An 18063-nucleotide genomic window follows, 5' to 3' on the forward strand; every position below is an offset into this window, starting at 1 on the left:
AAAGTGGTGAGAAGGGATTTAATTCAGGATATATTTCGAAGATAGAGTGACAAGGTTTGATGACGGCCAGATGGGGCAGTATATGTGAGGAAAAAGAAAATCAAAAATTGCACCAAAGGTTTTGGACTGAGCGACTGCAGGAACGGAGTTGCCATTGATGGAGATAGGGGAAAGTGTAGGAAGAAATGGACTGGGTGGTATATCGGGAGCTCAGGTTTGGAAGCCTCTTAGGCTTGCAGCTGGAGCTGTCAAGCAGGCAGCTGGTTGTATGGGTCTGCAGTTCAGAGGAAAGGCTGAAGGTACAACTTGGGGAGTCAGCAGAATATGGATAGCTTTTAAAGCCATGAAACTGGATGAAATGTTATTGTCAAAGAGAGCACATAGGTAGAAAAAGAGAAGTTCCAGGACTGAGCCCTGGGTACTCCAATATTTAGAGGTCAGAGAGATGAGAAGGGACCCACAAGAGAGACTGAGAATGCGTAGCCAAGCAGGTAGGAGGAAAGCCAGCTGAGCAGCTGAGTGCGGTGTTCTGTAAGCCAAGGTAAGAAAGTGTTTCAGGAAGTTTAGTGATCAACTATTTCAGTCCTTTTGATGGGCTAAGGATGACAAGGACTGAGTATTTATCAGTGTGAAGTCTATATACAGTAAGGTTTCTATTCAGTCCCTACAAGAACTCTGACAGATAGTCAACCTTTGAAATTACTTATTTGTTACAGCAAAGATGTATTTAGTTCCTACTGTGTGGTATGGACATAGTGGTAGGTACCTGACATAAGACAAACGAGACACTCTCCTATCTCTGAGAGACTCACAGGGTTATGAGGAGATAAACATGTCCAGCCATGGGTAAGGGAAGCACAGGTATCCCAAAGAGCCCCTAGACTGGGAACTTCCTGAGGACAAGGGGCCTGTCTATTCTTTATATACCCTAGTGCCTGGCACACGGGCAATACTCAGTAAATATTTGATGAATAAATGAATGTATGCTCTGAAAGCACAAACGATGAAATAGTTAATTTCCTGAGTGTAACAAAGAAGGCTTCACAGAGGAGGTAGTATTTGAATCCTGAAAGAAGACTCAGGCATTTATCAGGAGGTCAGAAATACAACCAACTATTGAAATTTTGCCCTTATTCTACACATCTCTGTTTAAGTAGCCAGAGAGGCTATCTGATGTTCAGTGAAACTCCTTGAGTGTTAAGCAACATGGAGTTACCTTTGTATGCAGCTCAGACATTTGTGTTTAGTAATAAAAGTTACTGTCACTTTAGGTGGAGTGGCATAACTCAAAGTAAATGTGTTAAATCGTTAATGCCTAGCTAGTTAATAGTTAGGAGGGTCTGACAGACCTCTTTGTAGTTGGTTGTGTTGACTGAACCTTGGCCAAGGACTGGTCATTTGTAACATCATTTGATTGTAGCTTGATATCTATCAGGTTTACCTATGGTGCAACTACATGCTAAAGGAATATTAAAAATAATAGAATGATTGCAATGTTGTGAGCATTAATAAGAGAGGATAGCTAAAAAGAGATCTATTTTAAATCACCTTCAAAGACATGAATAAGAGGAAGTGTGTTCCAATAAGGGTAATGAACTGTGCAGAGACCTAGAAGCCAGGCAGTATAATTAACACGTTGGGGGTTTGCTTTATGGGGATAGATGGGTTAATTTTGGCCTAGCTTGCTTCTCTTCTCACAACTTCCAGTTTCCTAGCCCATTTATGGCTTAGAAGCCAAGATTCTGGGAAGTTTTCCCCCCTAAAAACATGGGCTTCATTTTCCTTTGGGCCCCTTTAGAATTATGGCAAAAGGTAGTTCTGCCTATTTCCCCATTCTATGTTCTAACCACTTGCTCTCTGCTTTTTGCCCTCCTTCCTGGCAGAAAGCCCCAAGGAAAGCTCAGAGCCAACGGGTTCTCCAGCCCCTGTGATTCAGCACAGCTCAGCAACAGCCCCGAGCAATGGCCTCAGCGTTCGCTCTGCAGCTGAAGCTGTGGCCACCTCAGTCCTCACTCAGATGGCCAGCCAAAGGACAGAACTGAGCATGCCCATACAGTCGCATGTGATCATGACCCCACAGTCTCAGTCTGCGGGCAGATGATGCCTCCCCTGGTGGAGAGGTCCCCAGCCAGAGCTCGCCCGCCCGAGAGCCAAGAGAGATGTCATCTTATCCTCTCCCATCTGCCTTGGACATGGCAGTATGGGGGGGAAATTGTGTGTTGTGAGTAATGGTCAGATGTGGGGCTTTTCTCACATGGTCATTTACGTTGACACCTGTACTAGGAGCCTCCAAGCCCCAGAGCCACATAGATCATACCCCAAGGGGGAAGTTTCTGATGTACCCACAGCCAAAGGCCTTTCCCGATGGTCCGAACAATCATCCCTGCCCATGCACGTGTACCTGTCTCTTTTAACACTAACCCTTGTACTTCTAGGTTTCGGTTTCTCAGTTCCCCCTCTTTCCACCAAGCCATGGCTATTACCTTCTTGATTCTTAGCAGCATGCCACTTCCTACTAGGTAGAGGGAGGCTAGAGTTGATGGCATATCAATGGCTGACCCATCCCTAGCCACCCCATGGACTCAGGACTTTGTCTCCCAGTAGCTGCTTATTTATGCCTTTTTCCCCCTCCGTAAATTCTAGTTAAAACATTCACTTATGGAGAATGTGAGGTTACCTTTGATGTATGAAGTAGCAGTATTTCCCAGCTCTTCCATAAACTTTAATCCTCCCTACTTGCCACCAAAACAAAAACAGAGAAATGAAACCTCAAACGGTCTAGTCCTTTCTCATTTATTTCCAGAGCTATTTGGGTACCTCATTTTATGTCTTGAGTTTTCCCAGTCTGGTGGTGGGGTCTTTTCCACCTCCCACTAAGCCTTGGCAACCTCATCTTGTGGCCTTATTAGATAGTGCTTGGTAGTGAAAAGGGAAAGAGCCCAGGATCTGACTGGCTGGTTCCCTTCCCATCCCCCACTCCATCCTCCTTCAGTTCTAATCATCAGGACAGGCAGGAACAATGTAGTTTAAAGCTTGTTCCATCAAGTTACTAGATTGATTCTTTTATGTTTTACAAGAGTTTACTAGCCAAAGCATACAGATTGCTTTTGGTCATCTTTCCACTCCTGCCTCTCCCTCTTCGTGCCCCTGCCTGCATTCCTGCCTCTGTCTCTCTTCTATAATTAGTTCTGATGCAGCCCTCTGGAAGCTGTCCTGTAGGGGATTCTTGTGCTCCCTCACCTCCCCTCGCCCCCCATCTCTCAGTCTCACACATCTGTCTTCTTTTCTGAGTGAGGGTCTGGTATTCACAACTGGTCCTCACTGGATCTGCCTTCGCTCTCTTTCACTAGGCTCCAAGCCTAGCCACTAGGTCTCTCTGGTTCTGTAGCGTTTCTTTAGCTCTTTTCTTCTCTCTGCCCCCTGGATGCAATGCTTCTCCATAGTCTACGCCCCAGGACCCTGAGGCATCATAGCCGAGGTCCTGAGTGGGTTTTCTTGAGTATAAGTTAGGGTGGGGGGAGGCACGGGAAGGGAAGGTGGAGCACTGATGTCAGCAGAAGAGCCCTGCTCGTTGAAGAGTCTGACCTGCCTGGGAAATTGGTGACTGTTGCTCTCAGCCATTCTTACTTTGAAAAGTTGTGTTGCAGGGGGGGAAATTCATCCCTCTTGTCCCTCTTTCTTCCCCATTCAGACTCCTCATCTTCCTTTGGCTCTGAACTATGCAATTTCTACCAAGGCCATAGGAAGCAGTCCAAAGCCAGAGGCCTGTGGATAGATAGGTCAGCTTTAATAGCCCTTCAGTATGAAGCCCTTCCAATTGTCCCAGAGCCACTTTCTGCCATCTGCCTAAGCCAATAATGTCCTTTTCTCTCTCTCTCCTACCTCCATCTTATACATGCATACAGAGTGACTGCCAGCTTCCTTTCTTATTTTATCTTCCAAAATTGGCTATCGTAGAGGAATGAGGAAATGTTCTAAGCTACGAGATTCCCATCTCCTCAGACTGATAAACTGGTGAGCCAGTTAGAGGACATGTTCTACTGCATTTGTTTTTAATTTCCCCTCCTGCTTTTCAGAGCTGGTGTTGAAGAAGCCACACCTGGTGAAGAGAAAGGAGAGAAAACATGGTTTTCTCATCCTCCCCCACCCAGGACCCAACAGGAACAGCCCCTGAGGTGACTCAGACTAGCAAATGGCACGGCAGATGGTCAGGATGCAGGTTACCACCTCCAGGGACTCCACTTGCCTTTAAAACTTCACAGCCATAACTTGTGCTCAGGACTTTTCCTTTAGATGGCTGCTCCCTGGGATTTTCTCCTGCCTTAGTTGTGTTTCATTTTTTGTTATCTTTATTTCCCACTTGTAGCCTTGCCCTAAAGCTTGACTGCGTTTATGGCTCCTAAGGAGCCTTCATAAGACCCTTGACTGTTTTTCTTCCCCCTTCAGTCATGTGTTTTTCAAGTTAAGAATCAGTTTGTCGCTGCACACAGGCCCTGCCTCACTGCTTGGCCTTGGAGGAAGTTTGAGTCCTGCCAGTCTGTCCCTGTGTAGGATGGCTAATTTATGTAGAGGGTCTTATTTAGTTTCGTAATCCCCATGTCTAATTCTCTTGAGTCCTTATTTCATTTTCATCAGTGGGAAGTTAGTACTGGGGACCTAACCGAGAGGCATTGGCAGAACCTTAGTAGTAAAGCAGCAGTGAAATGAGGAAGGAACAACGACAGGACCTCCCCCACCCCAGACAGCTCTTCAGTTGGTCCTTAGTCTCACTAAGAAGGCAGAGCGATTGCTTGCCCTGAAGTCTCTCCTGTAGTCAAGGGGAATGACATTTACCTTGTTACTGCAGCCAGTTGTGTGGCCACTCTCCCCTGCTCCTTGCCCTCCAGACTCCTTTGGACCAGAACATCATGGAGGGTGTCACTTAGCTCTTTTTAAGGAACATAGCCTTTCTAGGGGCCTAAGGGAAGACACTTTCTAAAAGGGACTGGGAATGTGGATGCCTTAGGACTCTTCTAAGTGAACACAGGACTCAGGCCTCCCACTTCACTCCAAGGACACAGCAGCTAGAGACCCAAGGCCATAGAGAAAGGGGCCAGAGCCAGGTCTTCTGGTCCACAGACTTAATGCCCCATTGTCTTAGTATATGTGCTGCCGAAGCGGGCACTGCCCCATTGTCTTAAAAGAAAGCTTGCTTAGAGTTGAAGAGTCTGAAAGCCTCCCACACTATGAGGAAGGACTAGAAAGAGTACAGCCTCCTTTACTTCATCTTTCCCTGTTGGCCGTACACCCAAATCTGGCTTCCTTCGGCCTCTGCTCCTCTCCTCGGCCCGAAGTCCTAGACTGTGTACACTCTCGGTGGCAGTAAAAGAGGAGATGGCCTAACTGAACCTCATTTTGCTGCCTTCCCTGTGCCTGTTCCGTGGTTCCAGTTCCTTTGCTGACTTACTGCCCTCCAGCACCACCCATTCTGGTAGACAGGGTGCTTAACCCTAACCACGCCCCATCTACAGCCTGAACCACCAAGTAGACACCAAAATATTCCTCCTCTGGTCCCTAAGTCCCCCGTTTGCTCACACTGAGAGGCTCCTTTAAAGGTGCTAGCCCTAAGACAGCTCTTCCCCACGAAGTTCCCTTTTCTTTCCTTCCCATCTCCCCAAATCATTATTTTTCATTAATATTGTACATTGTATACACAGGAAGGAAATGTACACTTTTTTTTTTTTAATGTCATAACCAGTCTGTTTAGAATCCAGTCCTCCTAGCTGTATCACATATGCCTTTGTTGATATGCTCTTTCTGCTTTCTTTAGACTTTTGTTTGACTGGGGCGGAGGGAAGAGCAGGACAGGTGAGGATCCTAAGGCAGATTAGAGGCCCCCCATCCTACTTCAGCCTCCCACAACCCTAATCATTCCCTTCATAGTACAGACTGATTTCTGTTTCTGTTTGCACACAGACATAAATCCTCACCATCCCAGGGTGGTGACCCAGCAGGGGTGAGTGTAGGTGGTTGCTAGCCAACATTCCCACCCTCCATACCAGTTCATTCGTGTGTCTTTGGGGTAAAGTTCTTCCCTGGAATGAGAAAAGGCTGGGGAGGGTAGGGCAGCTTAAGGCAGCTTACATCCTCTGTAGATGCAGGTTTGTATTGTAGCTGCTAGCGTTTCTCTTTTTAATGGGGGCTGGTAGCACAGAGCTATCTCATCAGCGTTAACTACTGGTGAGTGAGGATTTCGCTGTAAGAAATGGCTTTGAGCACTAGTTTCATTGACTTTCCCTTAGGGCAGTGGTTCTCAGAATGTAGTCCAGGACCAGCAGGACCATCATCTGGGAACTTGTTAGAAATGCACATTCAGGCCCCATCCCAGACATACTGAATCAGAAACTCGGGATGGGCTCTAACAAGCACTCAATGTGATTCTAACACACACTAAAGTTTGAGAACCATTGCCTTAGGGGCAAGCTGGGAGATTCTTACAGGGTATCAAGGATATTTTAAGTACCATCCTCTGCCTTAGCACTAGCATGTTTTTCCATTTCCTCCAGTCCCTCCCTCCACTCCCATTAAAACAACAACAATGTCACTCATCTCAAAATCTAGGTTTGTCTTCCTCTGCTTACTCCTAAAACCTGCCCTGCGTGGGTCTGGACAGGAGTTGTCCCATATCCCCTTGCAGACTGGTCACTCCATGTTCTTTGTTACAGGAAGGACCGGCTGTCCTGTTCTCCCACTCACCCCGCCCCCAACACACACCTTTCAGGCAGGGAGATGAGCCTTCAGCCCCAACAGTGGAGGCTACAGCCTCCTGACATGGTATCTGTTGAAAAGCTGTGTGTGCCTATGGTTATATCTCTGTTCATCTGTATATCTTGACATGTAGCAACACCTCTCCATGTCATCAAGGAACTTGACTCTGGGTCTGGGTTTCCCCAGTCCCCAGTGGTGGACTTTGACAGGTGGGAGGATGCAGTGCTACAGGCTGTTTTGTTATGCAACTGTCTTCTCCCTTCCCCTCCACGCACTTCAGCATGATCCCTGTGAGCAGGCTCACAGTCTCCTGGGACGGGGCTGAGGCAGAGGCTTCGCTCTCTTCTCCCTGACCGTCCCTCCTCCTTCCCCCTTGCCACATAGCAGTTATCCCCCAGCCATGCCTTCTCCCCCCTCCCTTGCCCTGACATATATTGTGCCTTATTTATGCTGCAAATATAACATTAAACTATCAAGAGAAGCACTGTTCCGTCTGATGTTTCAATACTCTGATCTACAAGTCCCATTGTCCATTCTTTCTGGGAATTCATTGGGCTTTCATGTCTGCAATCTTCACTCTCCCATTTCTTAGGACAGAAACAGCTGGCATTCTTATCCCTCCTTTTTATGCAGGGGAAGACACAGCCTAGGGGAGGTGGGTGGTTTGTATAAATTACGTAACACAACAGAAGGCTCAGATCTGTGCACTGCCCTTAGGGACGAGGGCCCTTGGCATCATGGGAGCCGTCACTAGAGAACTTGTGTGTTTTGCGTGAATGGGGCTTGGAGGGCGGTGGAAGGCAAGTGGCCTCTTAACCTTTCAGTGTTATGTCCCCCACCCCCGCAATTAAAAAATAATAAGCCCTACCCTCAAGAAGTTTCCAGCATGCCTGGGGAGTGCACTTAGACGCAGACAGAAGAAGTGCTCTATGATTCTATGAGTTCTGTGTGTGTGGGGAGGAGGGGAGTCTGGAAATGAGAGGTGGAGTTTATTTAGAAACAGGCAAGATAGTTTACAAGAAAAAACTAGGTAGTGCTCAGGAACTATGGGGAGGTGTGGAGCAGTCACTACTAATTCCTTGCATCTGTGTCTTCCTTGATACCACAGGTGAGGAGGGCGACCAGGCTAAAGAACTTGACCAGGAGATAGCTGGGTACCTCTGAGGGGTTTCCAGTAGGAGAGAGGAGATGTACATGCTGTTGTGGCTGGTGTTCGGTGTAACTGACACAGACAGGGAGTGCCAGTCTCCCCTGCGGAGCGGGAAAGGCAGTGGTGGTCTTCATGGTGGTCAGAAGCACGTGGGAGTCCAGAGAGTAGTAAAGGAAGTTGCTGAAAGCCAAGTACCGAAACCAAGATTGAGAGGTTTTGGAGGTGGGGATGAGACTGAAGGGAGGACAGTTTCCCAAGTTAAAAGAATTAACCCATTCCAACTTCTAGCCAAAGGAGAGACCCATCACCTCCATCCAGGACACGGGAAGCAGCTAGACCAGCCCCTTTCTGAATGCAGCCTCAGCTCAGATCCACTTGTAACTGGCGATCAGAGAAATCACAGAGGGTAAACATTTATTGCGTGCCTGCTGTGTGCTAGGTGGAGTGCTAGATGCTTTGCATTCATCAAGTTATTTACTGTTCACAAAACCTCTTGATAACAGGAGCAGTTACCTCATGATACTGATGATGACCCAAGGTTTAGCTTGAGACACTTGCCCAAGGCACACAGCGAAGTGCAAGAGCTGGATTAAAACGGCTCTGACCCTGGAACGGCTCTGCAGCACCCCATCTACCCTCACACCTTGTTCCTCTGAACTTGGTCAGATAAGAATGGACAAGGACCTTGATACAGCGCAGGACCCATTTCCCACAGAAGAACCATCTCCTCGTGGACTTGATGCTCCCATGTAAGAAGTGGTGAAACTACAAGATGTAATGATGATGAATGTCAGGTTCTATGCTTGGGACCAGCGGTGAGACAAAGCTTACAAAAAGGTTCACCCTAGCTTAGGCTGCATTGATAGACGTGAGTATCAAAACCTGATCTAACCTACCTATCCTAAGTGTAAGTTGGTTTCTAGATGCCTCACTTTAAAGAAGGGGGAACGCTTCCGCTTGAACAAAGAAAGACGAAAGAAAGAAGGAAGGAAGAATGAAATCTGTCCTCAAACATGGGAAAGGCTTGTAACATGAAAGATGAGAAGTGTTCTCTGAGAGTGAGGGAAACCAGGACCCCTGGTGGAGGCCACAGGGAGATGAAAGCCAGCTCCTTGCAAGGATGATTCTGTCTGGACTGAGGAGATAGCAAGTTCCCCAGGACGCAGGAGAATCACAGCTAACGTTGTGAGGAAGCCTGCTCTATGCCAGGTCCTGTGCTGCATGGGTTACAAAAAGTATCTCAAATAATGCTCACCGTAGGAAGTGGTTCCTTTTAACGTTGCCATGTTTTAGGTGAAGAAACTTCTTACAGAGAGCTAAGCATCTTGTCGAAGTCTGATTCACAGGCCCTTTATGTCATGGCACCTCTGCAGCATCAAGAGCCACACTGGTGGGACTGCTGAGGAAGGGACTCTAGGATCAGAAGGGAAACTGTACCAGATGACTTGGAAGGAACGCTTCCTGAGAGGCAGTGACTGATTTTTCCTAAGGTGGCATTCTAGGCACCTGCCCCAGTAGGTCAGGGCCAGAGCCAGGCAGAGCCTGGAGTGACTAGAGGGAGGTGGGCACCCCAGTATCCTGCCCCTGCCTTTCTGGGACTCGGTGGGGTCAGGGCCTGAGGACCTCCAGCCACCCTACCCTTCAACAAACTCTGTTCCAGAAAAAGGAAATGGCCGGGCCTGACAATGCAGAGCTGTGACCACAGGGTGGCAGCAGTGCTTCAGCTGCAGAGCACTGCTCCCTAGGCTGAAGTGAGGCAGGTCCTCAACAGTGCAAGTGAAGATGGGGGTCTGTCTACAGACATCTGAAGCAATCTCCACTTTCTGGGGGCTCTGAAACCTTTTAGTCTCCTGTATCTCACTTTTCTATCCACAGGCAAATCTCAGAGTAGTGATTCCATTTTTGATCCTCCAACAGGCACGTACATACCCATGGGTGTGAATGGGCTGCGTGGCCCTTCCTGCAGCCTCTCCAGTCACCAGACTGGGTCATCCTGGCTGACTCTGACCCTGGCTTCCCTCCTTCCTTCCTAGGACATAATGCCTAGCCGGACAGGACTGTCTCTATGCTTTTATTCTACAAGTTAGGAAAGAGGAGGTGATCAGTTGTTGCTCTCCAACCTGTTGAGGGATTGGGAGTTCTTGAAGGTCCCCCAGGGCCTGGCTCTGACAAAGCATCTGCAATTAATGATGCTTCTTGAGCTCTGGAGACAGGATTTATGCATCTAATAAAGTCTATAACTCCAGGCTTAGGGGCTGGGGCCGGAGGCTGAGAGCTGGAAGTCCCACGGGGGCCAGAGGAAAGCGGGGCTGGGGTGGGGGGCGGTCCCAGACGGCTCTTCATGGAGCTGTGCATTTCCACTGCCTGCTCTAGATTCCCCCTCAGGCTGCTGTCGGGGGTGAGGAACGGGGACAGCAGGTATAAGAGGCGGGTGTGGCCAAAGGAAGGCAGATGGCAGCATGGACTCCAGACGGGCAGCAGTGCTGCTGCTGCTGTTAGTAACAGACTGGGGCCGCGCTGAAGGACCAGGGGGCCAGGATGAAGGAGACCAGAGCTTCACGGTAAGTCAGCATGCCCACCCCCTTGTCACCATTTTCCTGTACCTCAGCTTGAGAATTGTACTCCAGGTTCAAATACTCCCTGGCTGCCAGGGTCACTGGGTCCTCACATCTGAGAAAATGACTCCTTAGCCTCCTACAACTTGCCCCCGGAAGCCACTCCCTTCCCCTCGTGACCGAAACGCCCAAGGCCTTAGCCCATCTTCCTTCCCGGATGCCCCTGTACCACAGGAGGAAGACCGTGGCGCTCGCCCACTGCAGGATGCCCAGACCCCCGGGGCACTCTTGCGCTCCCTGCTCCAGGCCATGCAGAGACCCAGCCGGAGTCCAGCCTTCCTGTTTCAGCCCCAGAGGTGAGTCTAAGAGGGACATGGGCAAGGCAAGGGCCAGAGTGAGAGGGGCGGGAGGGCAGCGGGGAAGGGGGGCACTGGAAGGGCCTACAGCTGAGGATGGATCTCTCCTAAGGTTTGGCAGAAACACCCGGGGCTCCTGGAGCAACGAAAGGCTGAGCTCCCCATTCTGGAGCCTGGCTGCCCCTCAGCGCTTTGGGAAGAAGTGACATGCCATCCTTTGATGTTTGCATGCAAGGCCCACACCCGAAAGTGCCACGTGTCCCCCCAAATAAAGCTGTCTGGCTTCTGAATCAGTGTGCGTGTCTGTCTGTATGAGACAGAGGGCCAGGAGGGAGTCCCAAGACAAGAACCACAGCCCCCTCCGTCTCTGCCAAACCAAGCTCTCCAGAACAGGCGATGGAGTTCCCAGAGGTCAGTGCACCCAACCTCCTGCCACCAGAAAGGCAAACATGGGGACCTGTGGGGAGCAAAGTGGGGAGGCACACCAGGGGAAGTGACCTGGTGCTAACCTCTGCCACCGACTACTCAGGGAAACAGAGCAGGGTTTAAGAATCCAAAAAGCAGCACGTTTATTTGAGGCTCTTACTGGAGAGCTCCCGATTTCATTCCCCTTCTTCATTACCAGTTACGTGAGGACAGAACCCGGGCCAGCTGAGGCCCCTGGTTCCTGGCCCTGTGCCCTCCTCAGCCTGCAGGCAGGCAGTCTGTGTCAGAGGTAGAGGTGGCACCTCCAGGGGGTACCAGAGCTGGGCAGATGCACGGGCCGGGGGCAGGAAGAGCAGGGAGCAAAGGACGAATGTCCACGAGTCCAGCCGGGGCTTTATTTGCTGCCCGCCATGATCTTGAGGTACTGCAGGGCGCGGCGTGCAGCCTCGCCTCGGGCTGCCTCCCTGGTAGTTGCAGAGCCGTGACACACGGTGGCCGGCTGTGTGGACAGCTCCACCAGGCACTGGCAGAGCCCACTGAGGCTCAACTCCTCTGCAGACCAAGAGAGAAGAGGGAGGCAGTGCTAGGCAGGAAGGCAGCACCGGGAAGGGGGTGTCCATGTCATCACCATGCCTTCCCGAACCCTTACTCCCATCCATACTTGCTCGGGTCCAGTCCCACCATCCCCCCGCCCCCCAGTAACCATACCAATATCCAGGTAGCTGACATGGAAGGCCTGCTCCTCAGAGAGCTCGCTGAGGACACTGCAGCAAGCAGAGCCCAGAGCGCCCAGGGAGCCCGCGGAGCAGCTGCGCAGGGACAGGATCTTCTCTCCCACCGAATTCCGCAGAGAATCCCAGGTGCAGCCTGGGCCCCGGTTCCGAAGTCCATCTAGACGGGAGCCCACACCCTGACAAGATGGGGACAGGAAGGAGGATGCAGCCAGGGACTCTGAGACCCAAGCGTTTAACAGACATCCTATGTCCAAGGAGAGAAAAGCCCAAAGGACGCTTCCTCCCATTGCCTCCCCCAGTCAACCCCTGTGTGGCCACCTCTAGCTATTAGACCGTGGACCGGATGGCCAGGCAGCCTTCCTCATTCCAGTAACAGAAGCCTACAGGGCCCCTGCCCTGGGCCAGCTCCCTCCCCCAGCGCACTCACCATGCAGGCCTATAGCTGAGGCTGAGAGGGGGCCCAAGAAACCCTGGGTCTGGTAGGAGAAAGGGCGGAAGCAGCCCTGGGACCCCGAGAGGCTCACTTGCAGGTCACAGACCCGAGCCCCCAGTGCCCAGCCCCCGCGTGGGGGACGGAGCCCGGGGCCCAGCCCACAAGGCACTCACGAGGGAAAAGTGATCGTCCTCAGGCTCCGCCTCACTCCCCTCCCGCGCATCCAGAGGCACCGTGTGCACGCGAAGCAGCATTTTGGCCGCTGCATTGCGCTTTGCCAGCTTTTTGGAAGTGCCACTGCCTGCAAGGGGGAGAGGGTTGCTGAATCATGGTTCCCAACAGACGCAGTGCTTCCACCCGCTCAGGGGATGTCAACTGAAAAGAAGAGCTCAGGACCTGCTACGCGTCCGAGAACCTAGCCGGCCAAAAGAGGAGGGCAGGACAGGGTGCAAGGAGAAAGCTAGGAGGAAGGAGCCAAGCTGGGGGTCTCCGCCAGGAAAGCAGAGAGAGGCTGGGAGCTGCCTGTGGCTGTGGCTGGGGTGCTGCGGGATGGACAGTAGCTACAGGAACTCCCCTCTGCCCAGTTACCAATCTCAATGAAACGCTCCACCCGGCAGGTCATGGTAAACTCTTTGCGGTGGGCTGGTCCAGACTCCTGGGTCACTGTGTACTCAGGCAACCGCCAGCCTTTCTGCACCACCAGTTCCTTGGAAGGGAGAAACAAGGGTGCACAAGACAGTGAGAAAGAGTCCTCACATCCTCTCCCCCTCCCACCCTGGAAGCCTCAGACTCAGAGTTAAAGAAGGAATAAAGGAGGGGTGGGAGAAGCCCTCAGAACAAGGTAACAGCCCCACATCAGCTACCCCCATGGCCCCTGGTACAAGGGAAGACAGGCATGCATGGGAAATGAGGATGGGGACACACCTGCAAAGCACCAACGGGGTTGCACTCAGACTGCTGAGGGGAGACAGGGGGCTGCACCTCCATGGGGGGGCTCCTGAAGGAAAAAGGGCCCAGGGCCAAAGCTGAGGGGGCTGGCTCCTTCGGCGGCTGCCCATGAGTCCTAAGCCCTGCTCTGGTTTCCCCCACTGCCATCTCCCTACTCCCCACCAGGCAGGCAGCTGTCTCTCCAAACGTCAAGCCGGCTCTCTTGCCCCTCCCACCCCAGCAAGGTCTCCTCCAGCTCCCAGGCCCATTTCGATTTTCCGGAACACTTGACTGTCGCCTCGCCAGGACAGTGGAGAGGGGTGTATGTCCAGTCCCCAGAAGCACCTGATGGGACTCAAACACAGGGCCATCATGTGGCCAACTCAGAAGAAAATGGGGCCTGCAAGACCTTTAACATCAACCATGTGGCTACTGAAAAATTATAAATTACCTCCCATCTCAAGAGCTTACCAGCTGGTGCAAATTCTTCAAACTCTGGTCCCCAACTATTCCATCCTCTGTTTACACTCAGACTTCCTCATGCCTGACCAGCCTGGGTGCAAGGGCTAGGGGCCAGGAGCCAGGACCCCTTCCCGTCCCCCCAGGGCAGGCAGGAAACACAAGATACCTGGTTGGGACAGCAGATGAAACAGGAATAGCAGCCGCTGCAGCTGTAAACACCGGCACGTCCTCAGGCAGTGAAGAGTCTAGGGGAGAAAAAGAACTTCCCGAGGGGAAGGGGGCCTTTGATTCACACCCACGTGGGGTGGGGGTGGGGAATAAAGGGTGTGGGACCCAGGTCCTCCTGACCTGCCCATCCCCTAAGAAAATCTCTTCCCACTAGAGACAAAAACTCAGGGAAGCTCAACCACCAGTTCCTCCTGAGATCTTTTGCTGCCAAACACTTGATCAAAAAGACTAAGAAAAGCGGGAGGAGGGTCTCTTCCTACCCAAGAACCACGGGAGCAACAAACACCAACCTGAGTATGGAAGACGGAATATGCCATCTTGCTGGAGAGGGGAAGTATGTTGGGGAGCAGCTCCCTCCAGCCTCAGCCTCCACCCCTCCCCCTCCCCAGGCCCCAACCTGGGCCCCAAACCACAGCCATAACCCCTCACTGGGGCTGGCCATTGCCCCCCAGAATCCTTCACAGCAGCAGGAGCCCTGGAAGCATCCTGCTCGGGTTCCAGAGGAAGCTCTCAGGAAGAGGTCAAGTCAGCGTGGTTCAGTGTCACGAGGCCAAGCCTACGGGGCAGAGGGGCTGGTGCAGGGGCCTGGGTTCCTGACAGAGCCTCTAGGATGCCTTGGCTGTACCTCCCTCACCTGCTGTCCTCCAGGGCCGGCTCCAGCATGCTCCCCCCTTTGAGGTGTTTGAGGGCCACCTCGGCTGCCTTGTGCTTGGCTGCCTTCTTGCTGGGGCCCTGACCTGAGAGAGGGGGTGTGGGCAATACTGGAGGTCACTGGAAGGACAGAAGAGAAACCAGCATCCCACAGCCTCTCTCCTCACAGCCAGAAGGAGTCAACCAAGCCCCCTCTCATCAACCTCCCCCTGCCCAAGACTGGAAGTGTTAATGCTAACTGCTGTCATGAAGGGCCCTTATCTTTCCATGAGTTCCCCAAATCAAGCCATGCCGGGCAGAACTCCTCCTGAGGTCAGACACTTTGTCTGGAGGTTCTTTCTCTGCCTCACTTTCCTCTGGGAAGCACTTTCTTTCCTCTCAATAGAGCTGGCTGGAAAAATAGAAAGAGTGCAGGCTCTAGAGGCAAAACCTGGCTCTGCCACCTACTAGGCATGTGACCTTGCCCCAGTCATTGAATCTCTCTGAGCCTCGGTTTCCTCAGATTCAAAATGAGGATACTACCACCTACATCAGCTGGATCCGACCACGGTTTAAGGTAAATGTGAACTTGATTAAGCACCTGGAGCAGAGTCCAGCACAGCGGGCACTCACTCCCCCAAACGCTGCACTGAGATTTCGATTTATCTCCTCTTACTTCTTTCTCCAGGATAACAACGATCTGCCGGGTCACTGTGGCAGCGCGGCTTTGCTCCTCTAACTCTCCCGAGTCCTACCCACCTCCTCACAGACCTGTGCTCCTAACCCAGTCAGGGATTTTCCCCCTGAAATCTCTCCTGCCCTCACTGGTCTTGGAGAAAAGGACTGTGAATAGATTCCAAGCAATAAAGCCAATGGGGCCCTGTGAATGCACACCCCAGCCAGGCTGCCCAAGCCTTCCTCACCAGTGCAGCTGGTGTCGCCAACGGTGACCCGGAAGGTGAAATTAGGCTGGTGGGCTTGGCCCTCGGCTTTGAGAAGGTCGTACACGGGCGTCTTCCCTATTCTGGTCCCATACTCCTGCAGAAGGCTGATCGGGGTCTTGCCCGGGTTGGCTGCCAGCATTTGCTCTATACTGGGGGGAAGGGCACAAACCCTCATCACACCTCCCCTTTCTGCACCCACCTGGCCAAGCACTGCCATATCAGATCCAGGCACACTACGGGGGACATAGGATCCAGGGGACCTTAGGCAGCCACCGGCTGGGTTCAGTGTGGAGTAGAGGTGCAGGCTGGGAAAGCAGGGTCCAGTGCCCCAGGGCAAGCGGGGAAAGCACTGTTCCTTGTCTTAGTTAAGGCGAGGGATCCTGTACCCCAGTGCAGTTTGGAAGTGCATGTCCCCTGACACAGTGCAGGCCAGGTCCCCAGTACCCACCAAATGCACTGAACGTCGGGGGCATAAAGCCCAACGCCCCAGTGCAGTCTGGGAACCGGGCCAACCCCGAACTAGCTAATGCTGGAGGCTGTGGCCACTGCCGGGGTGCATGCCGGGAACCACGGCCCACTACCCCAGTGCTTGCCGGGAACAACCCTCAGGCCAGGTGCATGCTGGGGCCGCGACGCTACTCCCTCCGCACCGTGCCAAGTTATGCGCCCTGCAGGGATCGGTACTAGGCGGCTCACCTGGGCAGCCCGCAGCCCGTGGTAATGCCGGAGCCCTGCTCCTCTTCACTCATTCCCTCCTCCGTCTCCGCGGGCGCCACCGTGACTGCAGCCTCCACGCGCCCCAATACACCGCCGACGAGCTAGGGCCGGGGCCAAGCCCCGAGTCGCGGCCGGTCGGGCCTGCCGCGGAGCATGCTGGGATATGGAGTCCCCCGCCCACCCGACTCTAAGAGTCTCCATCAGGAGGGGAGCTATCCGCCCCACAACCCTCCGCGTGGTTTGCCCGGGCAGGCAGCACCGCCTTCTGGGAGGAGCGGACTCATCCACTGTCGCTTCCCGAGCTGAGGGTGGTTTTTTGTTTTTTGTTTTTTGTTTTTAATATCGCCCCGCCTCCTTCCTTCCGCGTCTCCTAGCCTCAGGGCTGGGGCTCTGGGCGTGCGTACTAGCAGAGTGGAAGCGTCTAGGGGCGGGGCGGTAAGGGCGAACTCGAGACTGGGGGCCTTCGGGTCCCTTGAAAACTACAGAACCCAGGAGCTTGCGCGACATCTTTGTCGCAGCTGGAGGGGCAGGGTCAAACGTGCACGAAAAGTTTCGCGGCGTAATTGGTTATTCCCGACTGCGCTCCCTTGCTCTAGGAGGATTGCGACTGGTTACTTCACCTAGAGGGGCGGGGACAAGGGAAGAGTCAACCCCCCTTGATCCCGCCTCTTTCTGAGAAAAGGTTGTGATTGGCCCAGGTGCAAGGCGGCTGTCGGTTCCTGACTCTGCACTCTGGGAGGGTGGGCCCTGCCTGGACGCGGGAGGGCACTATCCTCTGCCCCTCAGGGCAGCGGGGCAGTTGTAAATCCTAGCCCATCTCAGTCTCAGTTCCCGCTCAGCCTTTGGCCTAAGCCCCTAGCTCTCGGGCCTTCGTCTCACAGAACCTGCTTCTTTTTCCTAGGTTGTCCTTCACCTCCCTTCCCCTTAATTCTGCCCTGCAGCCTGTCGGTTTCCGCTTTTCCAAAGCCTTTTTAGAATGGCCCTACACCTTTCTGTAGCTGGTTCCCCTACGCCAGGAGACCCCCCTCTGGTGCCTGAGAATCAGGCTATAGTGGGACAACTGGATTAGTAGGACTAAGGCACATAGTGGTCTCATTCCCTCTGCCGTGGGTCTTGGGTCTCTCAGCTAAAGAGAGGATTCTGGCCTCTTAAGACTAATCAACTAATCTGTGTGCGGAGCAGAACGCGTAGTTTTGGGTCCCAGAGCTCCATTCCCTCTTCGCCAAGGTCTCACAGCCACTGGCCTGAAAGATGTAGGGAAAATCTTGTGACCTTGGAGAGAAAGAGATCACGAAAAATGTCTGACTCTAATGAGTGTTCTGGGAATGGATCAGGGAAGAGATGGGCTTCTCTGTGCGGGGGTGGAGGTCCAGAGGAATCTTGGAATAATAACAAGGGGTCATCCAGGAACACTGGAGGGGGACGGGGCATTGAGCTGAGTGGAATCCAGCTGTGTGGAACTGGAGTTGTGACAATTAGAGGAAAGAAGGCCAAGATCCTTTGACAGGGGGAACGATGCTGGGGGGTGGGGGGTCCCACCTGAGGGGCTGCTGTCTCAGGGTATAGGAGGGAGCTTATAAGACCAGCATAGTGGGCTCCTACAGAGTCGGCTTAAGGCCGGGGGTGGGGTCGCTCCAGGTCCCCGCCAGCAGGGAGGTGCGGGGCCCGGACGACCAGGGACGAGCCTGGAACGTGCCTGATGGCAGCAGCAGGCTCCTTTAAGAGGCCGCGGCTCCAGCGCAGCATCCCCCGTT

The 18063-nt window shown here is 52.8% G+C and overlaps 3 protein-coding genes across 9 annotated transcripts in view; 2 read left to right on the forward strand and 1 right to left on the reverse strand.

The window, feature by feature from the left end:
* The window catches only part of LOC307194839 (cyclic AMP-dependent transcription factor ATF-7), a 92731-nt gene extending 82492 nt beyond the window's left edge, over nucleotides 1-10239 (forward strand). For 3 of the 4 annotated variants that reach the window (XM_079938197.1, XM_079938198.1, XM_079938199.1), the window contains one exon: nucleotides 1884-7382. In XM_079938197.1, coding sequence (XP_079794323.1) covers nucleotides 1884-2101 — 218 coding nt within the window. In that variant the 3' untranslated portion in view covers nucleotides 2102-7382. Of the gene's footprint in view, nucleotides 1-1883; nucleotides 7383-7855 lie in introns of those variants that run through there. The other variant, XR_013830643.1, reaches the window with a different exon arrangement.
* A 117-nt stretch (nucleotides 10240-10356) lies between these two features.
* Nucleotides 10357-11067, forward strand: NPFF (neuropeptide FF-amide peptide precursor; the record flags this gene model as incomplete). The annotated part of the gene is made up of 3 exons (XM_079937490.1): nucleotides 10357-10458; nucleotides 10588-10808; nucleotides 10921-11067. The coding sequence occupies 3 exons, from the start codon at nucleotides 10357-10359 to the stop codon at nucleotides 11012-11014; spliced, it is 417 nt and encodes a 138-aa protein (XP_079793616.1). The 3' UTR covers nucleotides 11015-11067.
* A 205-nt stretch (nucleotides 11068-11272) lies between these two features.
* On the reverse strand, nucleotides 11273-16769 carry TARBP2 (TARBP2 subunit of RISC loading complex). 4 transcript variants are annotated; one of them, XM_079938231.1, is made up of 9 exons: nucleotides 16289-16769; nucleotides 15572-15741; nucleotides 14653-14755; nucleotides 13957-14052; nucleotides 13326-13398; nucleotides 12990-13107; nucleotides 12575-12702; nucleotides 11943-12144; nucleotides 11273-11786 (listed from the first exon to the last, which is right to left on the reverse strand). In XM_079938231.1, exons 1-9 carry the CDS (start codon nucleotides 16339-16341, stop codon nucleotides 11629-11631), a joined length of 1101 nt encoding a protein of 366 aa, XP_079794357.1. In that variant the 5' UTR covers nucleotides 16342-16769; the 3' UTR covers nucleotides 11273-11628. The 4 variants fall into 4 exon arrangements, with proteins under 4 accessions (XP_079794357.1, XP_079794358.1, XP_079794360.1 ...); XM_079938232.1 differs by having other exon boundaries at nucleotides 15572-15736; nucleotides 16289-16327; XM_079938234.1 differs by lacking the exons at nucleotides 15572-15741; nucleotides 16289-16769 and adding an exon at nucleotides 14909-15001.
* Between the last annotated feature and the right edge of the window lie 1294 nt (nucleotides 16770-18063).

The sequence above is a fragment of the Stenella coeruleoalba genome (assembly GCF_951394435.1).
Source record: "Stenella coeruleoalba genome assembly, chromosome: 11".
Classification (NCBI taxonomy): domain Eukaryota; kingdom Metazoa; phylum Chordata; class Mammalia; order Artiodactyla; family Delphinidae; genus Stenella; species Stenella coeruleoalba.

Coding starts and splice junctions, on each gene's coding strand:
- TARBP2 (XM_079938231.1), bottom strand. CDS start 16,341: ATGAGTGAAGAGGAGCAGGGCTCCGGCATTACCACGGGCTGCGGGCTG. Junction 14,756..15,571: donor TGGCGACACCAGCTGCACTG/GTGAGGAAGGCT, acceptor CCCCTCTCTCAG/GTCAGGGCCCCAGCAAGAAG. Junction 14,053..14,652: donor CCGGCCCTGGAGGACAGCAG/GTGAGGGAGGTA, acceptor CCCCTCGGGAAG/TTCTTTTTCTCCCCTAGACT.